At 30.8% G+C, this 12260-nt stretch overlaps 2 protein-coding genes across 7 annotated transcripts in view; both read left to right on the top strand.

Annotated features, from left to right (window-relative positions):
* Stac (staccato) overlaps nucleotides 1–12260 on the top strand; it is a 50250-nt gene that overhangs the window by 20911 nt on the left and 17079 nt on the right. For 4 of the 6 annotated variants that reach the window (XM_064216312.1, XM_026634066.2, XM_026634064.2 and 1 more), the window contains exon 3: nucleotides 10350–10617. In XM_064216312.1, the coding sequence (XP_064072382.1) occupies nucleotides 10350–10617 (268 nt within the window). Of the gene's footprint in view, nucleotides 1–112; nucleotides 383–5680; nucleotides 6209–10349; nucleotides 10618–12260 lie in introns of those variants that run through there. The other 2 variants (XM_026634068.2, XM_026634067.2) reach the window with 2 other exon arrangements.
* LOC113396211 (succinate semialdehyde dehydrogenase) lies at nucleotides 7283–8951 on the top strand. The gene has a single exon (XM_026634071.2). It carries the CDS (start codon nucleotides 7409–7411, stop codon nucleotides 8930–8932), a length of 1524 nt encoding a protein of 507 aa, XP_026489856.2. The 5' UTR covers nucleotides 7283–7408; the 3' UTR covers nucleotides 8933–8951.

Here is a 12260-nt window from a genome sequence, read left to right as displayed (position 1 = left end):
TATTCCCGTGGATTGTACTGTTATAACAATGGTTGGTTTTCCTACTGAGTAGTGACAGCCTTGGGTCTCTAAAAACTGGAGTAGGTAATAAACCTCAACAAACAAAGCTCTGAGTCGGCTGTGTCGTTAGCCACAAACCAGTCATTGGCACTCCGCGTTCGCGATACGTGAAGCCTGAAAATTTGCACGGAGTATGTTAATTTTATTACTAACGAGCAACAAACGGGGCAGATAAAAATATTTTAGTTCTATAAAATCATTATTATACATAAGTGAAGTATTGGTGTGAGTGAATTTTAAAAATGGAACAAAAAATTCGTGATGATCCATGGGGATTTGTGTACAAAAAGTTACAAGAAAAGGAAATTATTAGTCAACGCAAGTAAGAATACCGTTATAATTTATAAGTAAACGTACGTCATCTTAATTTAAATACTGAACGATAATTGGTTATAATATTATTGTATCTTTATCTCGTGTGGTCGAAATTCGTCAATTTTATTGCTCATGTATATGACCTTACGAATGATAAAGTTTCATTAATAATTACTATCTATTCGGGTTTCAATAGTGTCTTTAATGAAATAACCAAGTAAAAGCTGAATAAGAATTACCGTGTTTTTAACTTTGTCTCGTGTTTAAAACGTGTTCATCAAACCGTACGTGGCCTGTGATCAGACTTCAGATACATAAGACAATTTTTTACATACTTAACTTTACTTAAATAAAAAAATAAATTCTGAAAAATTAAAATTGGTCAGTGTTTTTAGAAGGTATACATTTTTTTATAAAGTAAAAATAAGGAAATCGAATGAGTGGGCTGAATAAATTGAACACAGACCATTTTTGACATATTTCATTGTTAAAAATGCGTTTAGTTTTAAAGAAGTGACAACACCTATGTTTACTTTCTGATTAAGAGATAATTGCAATCTTGTTTGCACTGCGTGTCAGAAAAGGATTAACTTGTCTTGTAGATGTATTGTTCATATTTTATTTTTAACTCTTACTAATGTTTGTATTATTATATTATACCACACTGTCTCTCGTCTTGTTTAAATCTTAATTTATTTTTACTTTAAGGCCATCCGGCATAGACTCTACTCACACAGCCAACTGTCAATATATAGTTAAATATAGTTATTATCATATCAAAAACCCATTCAGGTAATCCCATAGACAATTAAAACTTTTATTAATTAGATGTCTATAAACAGTCTTATTATTCTTATCATAAAATAAAAATAAATGATATTATTAACAATAAAATCATGTTTATAACAAGTTAGTTATACCTAGATTTATTTTTTGTTTTCACCACCCACACCTACAATAGGATTTTAGTTATCAATTTATAACCGTATCAAGAGCGCCTACGTGTAGTGTCAATGACACTCCTAATGCATTCTGAACTTTTTCATGTGTCGCCGTATTTATATGTCGGTCTAAGTTGATCTTTAACGAGATAATCACTTGTTAGCATTAGGCTTTGTCCATTTATGCAATTGTCTATTTAAATTAACAATTGAAATCCCTATTTATTGTTTTCATTCATTCGTTCATTCTTGTTTCATAGTATTTGTATAATCTACAGCAACGTTAATGTTATATGTTGGTATGGTAAAATCATAAAACGCTGTAAAACAATTTACCAAAATTGTTTATCGGAATTCTCTTACTTATCGATATTAAAAGGAATAAGAAAAGTATTTTATTAGTAAACAAAAGAAACCCACACATAACGAGTTTTATTTATACAAATAACATGCATTAAATACCTTATAAGCTATTTATATTACTTACACTTCACTCGTGTAATAAAAAGGTGATTCTTGAGGAAAATTGGACAAAATTATGAATAAGTTAAATGATAAAGCATAAATAATATGTACATATACTAAATAAATGTAAAATCATAAACTATTCATAACATAAAACACACATAAAACATTAAAAAAAACATGAATACATAGAAAAACAGACACGTGGTCTATTTTCATCCTGAGACAAATTTCATCAGTTCCTCGCTAGTACTAACGGAGTCCCTGATACGAAATTGTTTTCATCGTTGTGTGGTCATTGATGATTTATACAACAACTTGTTAAGATAAGAGAGCCGAGATGGCCCAGTGGTTAGAATGCGTGAAATCAGAAATCTTAACCGATCTTCGCGGGTTCAAACGCAGGCTAGCGCCGCTGAATTTTCATGTGCTTAATTTGTGTTTATAATTCATCTCGTTCTCGGCGGTGAAGGAAAACATCGTGAGGAAACCGACATGTGTCGAATTTCAACGAAATGCTGCCACATGTGTATCCACCAACCCGCACTGGAGCAGCGTGGTGGAATATGCTCCATACCTTCTCCTCAACGGGAGAGGAGGCCTTAGCCCAGCAGTGGGAAATTTACAGGCTGATTATGTTATGTTATGTTATAGGTATACATCGGACTAAATGCTACCTGTATCAACCAGATCAGTCTAGACTAATATGGTTTATGCATACCTATAAGATTATTAATATTTATACATGATATTTATCAATATAATTATAAAAACATGCATTATTAAGATATATAGAAAACAGTGTTCTACTTTAAATCATTCATCTTTAAAGATAATTTTACGGCTGTATATTTTAAGATACGTTCCCAGAATAAAAAACGAGTAAAAAAAGTAAGGCGTATCAGACATGGCGTTCGTTTCAATATGTAACATCAAGGTCAACTTAGCTGGTGTTGTAACGTTTCCTATTAGTTAACTTCGTTTCAGGGTCACGTAGTTTTTGAAGATACATGTAAAATATGCAATCTTAAATAGAAACATTTATATAGTATCTATTTTATTAAAAAAATATAATGCTTATGTAGTTGTCTAATGTCTAAAAATAATAAAATCAATCGCCAATGCATATTCTAAACTTTACATACTGTAGCTCTAAGTATATATAATACGTTTCGTAAAAAACATTTCCTGAGCTTGCGTAGTTTAATTTAGTTTATCGTTAAAATATTTAAATAATAATATATTGTATTTTTAAATTGATACAGATACCTTTTACATAAATGCTCGAAATTTCGAGACACTGAGAAAGCATTATTTTAAATATTGAATTAAGGATTGTTATGATGCGAGTAGGCAAAGATAGATCACAGTGGCGTGCAATTGGAGAGGCCTATGTCCAGCAGTGGACAAGTATGGGCTGCTGATGATGAATCGTTTAGATTTAACGTTATCTATTAGACCTACCCAAAATGTCATTTTTAGCTCTATAAATACCGATAAAATATCAATAGATACTTCTGCGACTTTCTTAGATTTAGAAAAATGTGTCTCATTGTAAACGCCGTAATATATTTGTTTTACTATAACTATAAAGTTATTGCTTTGTTTAACAACTAATTACTCTGTGTAATATATTTATTATTACCGAGTCCTCCAGCATTACTCATACAGAGCCTTCAATTCAAATTTCAATACTATGGAAATTAAACAAAATAAACTAATCTAAGACAATGAGATTTATACAGAGACAATTTTATTACTTTTTTACTTATTTAATAGGAAACTATTTTCTTTAGTTTCCACGATATTTATTAAATTTAGTAATCAACAATTGAAACTGAAAAAAATACTATAGTATAATACAATGTCAAACACCACACTTTTTAGTGTTTGACATATTGTACTGACGGTAATTTATAATAGAACTTTATGATCATACAGGAATATGCTTCTAAGAGATCTCGATACACTATTATTAAGACTGAAGATTAACAAATTTTTGTGAAAAATTGTAGTCATTAGTCTGCAAGAAGCAGGTACCTTTTACCAACTACTAATGACATCATTTTATATTGATATTACTTCTGTGGGTCAAAACATCTAATTTGGGATATTATCATAATAGATTTTGTACGGGTTGTCCGTACGTATGTGTAGAAATAAAATTATTATATAAAACTGTAAGATATATATTTATAAAAGAACTTAGTCTGTAATGAATTAAATGGCGGAATGCGAATGGTGAGTTACGCGCAGTACTTTTGATGACCGATGGCGAACTGATTTATAAAATATAAGCGTAAATTATAAAAGTGAAGTAATTAGGTCACAACGAAAATGCAACCTAAGTACTTAATTGTACGCGCTTGCTCGTACAGGTTTATATGACAAATTATGACAAAAAGTCTATTAAGATAAATACAGATACAATAAAAAAACTTTCATAAACACAATGTATACAAAAAAAAAACAGTACTTATTCGGTGCCTCCGCGTCGAAGTAAACTGCCCAAAATACTAAATTGCTTTAAATGGCCTCACTTTGGTCGAATTCTTTGTTCTATTCAGGCGACTTGATGAGTAATTAAAAAAAAAAAACATCGCTATTTTTAAGATTGAATGAATGTGTGGTTGATGTATCAACAAAACAAAAATGTATCAACAAAATTTTATACTCACAGCAATATTGCACCCTAATATTCTAAATAACAATGAAAAAAAAAATTAAGATAGAAGCTCAACTGGCAGTTGTTACATTATCCTTTACATTACAAGCGCGTGGCTAGGTGGTAGACCAATATGCAAATAATATTAACTATTAGGGCTAAAACAAACAATCATTTATCACACGTTATAAACAGGCTAAACAGCAATTTTTAATTGTATTGTTCCGATTTTAACGATGAGTAAGCTAGGGTATCATGACATCTTAGTTCCCAAGTTGGTGGCGTATGTAAGGAATGGTCAATATATATGGCAGTGGTGCCCACTTGGTACCTCTAGGTTTCCTATAGTTTCATATTATTTTATCAAATTATTTATACGGTATATGGAATACATGTTTAATTACCATCTTAATATTTATTTCTTAAAATTGATTTAAAATATATTTCTGAATTCATTTGGTAATTAGCGTAGTGTTGTTTTTGTATTGAGACTAAAGTAATTTATTTAATTACAAGTAATAATAATTATAATCTGAACAAAAGATGATAACAATCAAAATAATGCTCGGCACGGCCTTGTCTGTCAAGTTGTCCTCATACCTTGCATTTTGTGTCAGAAAAACGTAACATCAAATAAATAATTATGTATTTTTATACATTTTAACATAATTATTTATCACACTTCCATTAATTTGAAGCAGGAATTTAAACATTTAAAAAAAAATAGCAGCGAGTTTCGTTAGGAATATCGTTTATGCCTGATGATTAAGGTAGGTATAAACTACATTGGTAACTACAAAATATCTGTAAATATATTTATCATACATTTTATGCACCACTAAATAAATTATTAGAAAATAATTAGTACCTGATCTCTGTAGGGTACTTTAGGCGGGTTAAAGTTTATCTTTACTTTGGTTATGTCATAAAAAAATAAATTTAAAACAACGAAGTAATTACAAAACATTATATACAGACTTGTTGATGACAGATTGATGGTGTTAATTAATCTGGTAGGTATACAAAAGTGCAGTTCCTACATATTTGTCTTGAGATAAGTAACATAGTTATTTTATTAGTCACGTATGTACGTAACTATTTAAAAAAAAAAACCATGCAAATTTCATAATCTAACTATATTTCCTTACTGATTATGTGTCGTTATAATAGTCCGTGCGTTAATGTAGATCATTTTGTTGCCGCATGGCGCACCGGCACTGAGCATTGGACGGTGACTCCGACTTCCTCGCCTTGGATTACGTCACTTTTATTTTATACGCCTACTTGAATCAAACAAAACAAATAAGACGCGTGTTTATAATCATAAAGTTAAGAAGAAATCTCTCATATCATGTGCACAGATAAATAGCATTAATTGTTTTTTGGATTTGTTATATATTATTTGTTATTTAGAAAGTAAATAGTTTCGGAGTCTGTGATGTTGAACGGAGTGAAATAAAGTTATTCCCTTTGCGTGGTTATTCAATCTTATAACCTCAAGTTAACTGTATGTGTTTACGTCATTTTCTTTTGAGATTATTATGACTCGTTCGTTTTGGTGATTCAGATAGAGCGGAATATTGTTATGGCTATATAAAGTTTCTATAAGGTCGGTCGTGCTGAAGTTTTGTGAATGAAACAGTATTTATAGAAAAGTTTAGTGTAAATAAATAAGCAAGATGGATGAAGAATCAATGTGGAAAGGTTTTTATGAAAAATTGCAACAACAAAAATCGGTAGAAGAAAAAGTGCACGATAGCCGGTACGTACCTACCTACTTTTATTTTTACGTATTAAGCGTGTAATGACTTAATCAGGTCGAAAATCTTTTTTCAAAACTAGCTTTTGAGTTTGATGGATGATATGTTTTATTCCGCGCCACGCAAAACTATATTCGAAGTTCTCGTATCAGTATAAATATTTATTTTTGATTGAAAATTACAAGCCTTTTGTTGAAAGGTATACTCACATTTTTTTATCTAACTATTAAAGTAATTATCAATGTCGTTTTAAAATTTAACAAAATAATGTTCAAAGCGATTATTACGAAACACAAGTTCGTAGCAGCGTATCATTCCTTTTCTTTAGTCTGCGCTGTAGCTTGCCATGTGAAATGAGTGTATATTTGTACAAGTTGATAAACACTTTTCAATGAAAACTCACATAAAATTAAATATAAGTAACATTAATCAGTGATAATTCAGACTGAACGTGTTTAATCTTTGTTATTAATACTCTCGATATATTTTCAAACGTAAAAATAAGCTATGAGTATACATAAAACATACATAAAATATAAATAAATCTGAAAGTAGCGAATTCTGTATTTGAAATTTGAATTGACATAATTATTAATTAAATTTTAACCAAATTGCATGAATAAATGACATTACATGATTGGCTTGCTACAATTACCTCAATTATGTTTATTAATAGTTATAGTATTACAATAAAATAATAAATACCTATTTTTAGTTCCATTCAATTTGTAAAGTTGAGAAAATGTCAGTCAGAAGACAACAGAATTTTCAGTCGCACAAACATGTACAATAATTATTGTTTTTACATGCTAAAATGCATATAAATAAATATCTATTTAATATCTCTATATTGATCTACATTTATAACCAAATAATGTCTGCGTTTTATTGCGTTGTCAGGTTGCTATATAATGCTTATCGAAACGTCGTTGTGGGTGTTATCTGTGTTACATATGTTACACTGAACGCATCGTTAAATTCATTCGACTGTGTTATGATTTGTCAAAATTCTCCGGCTGTCAATTTCTAAAAAATCTATATTCAGATTCAGATTCTACTATATTCTACATCTAAAATCAGTAGTTTTTGAGATGTAATTTGAGTTATAAATCTTATCAAGTGACATTGGTGATTGTGTTAAATAAACACTATATTGATAAGAACTTTTGCGGAGTTCTAGAGTTTATTGAATATCATTTAAAATGATTTCTTCTTGTGTTGTTAGTTTATTGAATAAGCCGAGTTTATTTTTGAACGGAAGTCGTCGCTTACATTTATTAAATAAAAATGCTTACATTAATGGACAATGGGTGAGTGCCGGCAGCAAAGCAGTATTTCCTGTAATTAATCCGGCGGATGACAAAGTTATTACCGAGGTTCCTGATATGGAAGCTGCAGATGCTAAAGCAGCTGTTGATGCTGCTTCAAGCGCTTTTAAAACTTGGAAAGATACAACTGCAAAAGAAAGATCTTATATATTAAGAAAATGGTATGATATGTGTGCCAAAAATACAGATCACCTTGCACAAATTATAACTGCTGAATCAGGAAAGCCATTAGCTGAATCTAAAGGAGAAATAGTTTATGGCAATTCATTTCTAGAATGGTTTGCAGATACTGCCCGTCACATTAACGGTGAAGTTATTCCAAGCCCTTGGCCTAATAAGACAATAATGTTGACAAGGCAGCCATTAGGTGTAGTGTCGGTTATAACACCATGGAACTTTCCGTTTGCAATGATCACTCGAAAGGTTGGTGCTTTAATGGCAGCAGGATGTACATGTGTTATTAAACCAGCTGAGGACACACCCTTGACAGCTCTAGCTGCGGCTCAATTAGCAGAGGAAGCTGGAGTACCCAAAGGTGTTATCAACGTTGTTACGTCAAGTAGAAAAAATGCTCCTGCTATAGGAAAAGTTCTGTGCGAGGATCCTAATGTGGGATGCATATCTTTTACTGGTTCAACGCATGTTGGTAAAATACTATATGGAATGGCATCTAAAGGAATCAAGAGAGTTAGCCTCGAGCTAGGTGGCAATGCCCCATTTATCGTTTTCCCCAGTGCTGACATTGAACATGCAGCAGAACATGCTATGCTTGCTAAATTTAGAAATAATGGACAAGCATGTGTCGGTGCCAATCGATTTTTAATACACAAAGATGTTTTTGATACATTTGTGCAGGCTTTTAAGAAAAGAATTGCCAAAGGGTGTATAATGGGTCCTGGTACCAAAGAAGGTGTGACTTGTGGACCTTTAATTAACACAGAACAAGCTAAAAAGGTAACGGGACTAGTAGACGATGCACTGTCAAAAGGTGCTAAGGCACTTATTGGTGGTAAACCTGCAGTTGAAATAGGAAGTAAATTTTATGAGTCCACTATCCTAACTGATGTTAAGCCAGAGATGAAAATATATGCAGAAGAAATTTTTGGCCCAGTAGCAGTATGCCATAAGTTTGAAACGGAGCAAGAGGTGGTCGCAATTGCCAATAGCACTAGAAGCGGCCTTGGGTCTTATGTGTTCACAAAAGATCTCGGTCAAGCATTCAGAATGTCTCGTCAGTTAGATTTTGGTATGGTCGCTATCAACGATGGAATATTGTCCGCTGCTGAGCCTGCTTTTGGAGGTATTAAGGAGTCGGGAATAGGCAGAGAGGGCAGCAAACATGGTGTCGAAGAATACACAGACATAAAATATACTCTGTTTTCAGCTTTGGACAAATAGAGGAAGTTTTATCATCACTCTTTTTGACTTTGAATTAGTCCCCCCAAAATGTGGTACTATTTTTTGCTAAAATTGTTCCTACAGTCATAATTTTTTTTAAGCGTAAACAAATTTTAATTTATATTTAAAAATAAGTTATATTATTATATAATGACAAAAATTAACATATAAAATTTTAATTTAATAAATATAAGACAATATCATTCCAGTCTTCCAGGAAATGTGATTTTAGAATAGTTTTATTAAGATCTGTTTTATAAGCATTTTAGTACATAATGTACTAAATATATACTAGTTGTAATATAAATTGCATTTAAACGGTTGAATCCAATATTTTGCAGTCATAACAAAAATCTGTGTATCTAAAATGATTATATATTAATATTTATAAGTCTTTGTCTGATATATAAAAAATGTCCTAAATAATATTATTTTTTCTGTAAAAATCAACTTTATGTACATCAAATGTATACAAATTCAATAAAATATATATGCGAAATTGTTTTTGATTATAATTCCTTTTTGATTGAATCTCATGTTTGAAGTTTATATAAATAATAAGATGTGTGCATAACTATTATACCACAAGTATCCACTTAATATAGACACTTACGATTTATGATTCAACTGTTTGATCGTAGTTAATATTCAGTAGCATAAGTCATGTATTGATTGAAATATAATAATGCAGTAATTAGTATTCTTATTGCAATTTTTTTTTGTTTGAATATAGCTATATTAAAATAATATCCAAACTAAATGAAATATTGCTTTGTTTGTTTACATTAAGTTTTGAATTTGTTATAAGTAATAAAGATACTAGTTGAAATTATTTACATCAAGGATTTACCATATTAATTCATGGCCATTTTACATGCATATAATATTTCATTTTTATGAAGTTTTTTTTATGTAGTCGACGAATTGGACTCAACTGATTGGTGAACTCAGCAGGTCCTGTCATAAATACTTTCATGCGGATAGGTGTCTGTTGTATAGCAGACGATATAAATATAGAAATATTATCATAGTTTATTTAGTTAAAACATGACGCACAATAAATAGTGATCACTTTTGCACACTAGCGGAAATACCTCTGCAGAAATCACTCTTTCGGATTCGGATCTCAGATATTTCTTGTGGAATTAACATTTAGTAGATATGATAAAATAAAATATTGTTGTGATATGATACAATAATTACAGATATGTATATTAGTATCATAATTAAAATATAAGTCAGTTTTGCTTGATCGAACAAATAATTGCAGCAAGTTTTTAGTCTTCATAAAGATAGTACACCTGAATATTAGGTTTATACTAAAATAATTAACAAAAAAAAAGTATTTGAAGCAGTTTTAAATTGTTTCTGCCTTAATATGTCTAAGTTCTTCAATAAAAATGTCCTTTGATTTCAGAATACAAGAAGTGGACGATAGTTTCTTCGAAAAATTTGGTTCAATCCTTAAGCAAGCGACGCAAAAAGCAGCACTCGAAGAATCTACACCTTTAGCTCCATTGAAAGAAGTTGAAGAGCAAGACGGAGAGAAAGTCGTCACAGAAGTATCTGAGAATCGAAGTGTGACACGTGACTCGGACAGCGGCAATGAAACTTTACTCGACACAGACTCGGAGCCTGAAGACCCGGAGAAAGTAGAATTTTACGTTGAAGCTGTTGGCTGGAATGTGAGTACCATTACGGTTATTATGTATGTCTTATAAAGAATGTAGACTTGAAAGTTCTCAGTGACTAACATCCGACCTTGGCTTTATACCTTGAGTTGTAGTTGTCAAAAAAAAAAAAAATTTAAATAGAGAAGTAAATAAATCTAAAGGGTTATTAAGGGCGATTAGTCGATGCTGTTCCTTTTCGTCTGAAAGTGGATCAAGTCAGATTTTAACTAAGCTTCCGCTAAGAAATGTTTACATTTAAGACTCTTAGCTTTTTACTAGTGCTCGCTCAGTTGTCGAAATGTTGAATTTATTGAACCTCTATTTTCAATAAAAAACCTAAATTAATTTGTATGTTTGGAAATGTTGTTTTACGCTAGACAAAAAGCAGAGAAAAAGTTACTAAATTGATTTTGTCTTTGTCTATATATAGATACAAATATTTATGTATGTTAAGAGGCTGAAGCGAATTAATAAATTAATTCGTACTTTCAAGGTGGATATCTAAACATAGTTTAAATAACTCAGCGTGTATAAAACAGTGTTTCTTTTATAGAGTATCAAGAGCGTGTAGCAATCGTTGAATGTTGTTTATTTCTCGGTGAGCGGATCTCGGTCGATATTTTTTATCGTTTTACTTTCATCTGAACTAGACATTGGAATATAATTAGGAATGTCGTGGTTCAAATTATAAGGCATCTCGCCATAAGTGTGTTACGTGAAATATTGGCACGTATCCAGACATATTATCATTATATTGAACTTAACTATGTACTTTAGAAACCGTTTTAGTATTTATTTGCAGCGCCCCGCGGTTTTACTCGCTTGGATTAGATATTATTTTTCGTTCAATTTGATTTGCAAATATTGAGATTTCCAATTAGAATCTTTTATAAATAAAATATAGCATATAACTTGTGTTGTTAAGAAATAATTTAGACTAAGTCTATTAGTTTAAGTTATATAATTAATTAAAGTGTTAAATGAGAACTTATCCTATCATCGTATCAATAATTCACCAGTACTCCATCTCATATTAAAATATAGTCAAACCAAACGTGTTTATAAAGCAATTTTCAGTTACTCTAGAATTATTAAGTACCAAAATTTAGTATTTTTTCTTTGTATGCAGCGGTAGTGTAGACTGTATACAAATGTGTGCAGACGCCCATTGCCCATTTAAAAATATACTCGTGGCCATGATAGGTGTTCCATATACTGACAGTGTGAGCACAGACGCACAATGCCCCATTCGTGGCAACGTGCCAATTCTTTCATCCATGGTTTATTTTGTCAACTTTAACGCCAAGGTTACTTTCAATGAACCTCTTTGAAGAATGCATTTATATATATTCATTGATAAAATGTTTTTAAAATAAAATTGTTAAGATATAAATAGTTTTATCAATTAAAATTCTACATCTTTGAAGTTATTGCGTAAAAACAAAACTCGAACTCGATTTAGCATTTAATAGCGTATCACCATGAGTACACTTTCAAGATTTTATGATGTGATCGAGTATTGATTATAGTCTGCTGATAAGACTTAAATATTGAAGTTGTACTTAACTGGTACGTGATATTAAAAAGGTATATCATTAAATGGAAAGATATATCAACGAAAAAAAAAAAAATTTAAGCAACAATTTTAGCAATAT

The sequence above is a fragment of the Vanessa tameamea genome, chromosome 11 (genome assembly GCF_037043105.1).
Source record: "Vanessa tameamea isolate UH-Manoa-2023 chromosome 11, ilVanTame1 primary haplotype, whole genome shotgun sequence".
Lineage (NCBI taxonomy): Eukaryota > Metazoa > Arthropoda > Insecta > Lepidoptera > Nymphalidae > Vanessa > Vanessa tameamea.
This window is presented reverse-complemented; position numbering and strand designations above follow the sequence as displayed.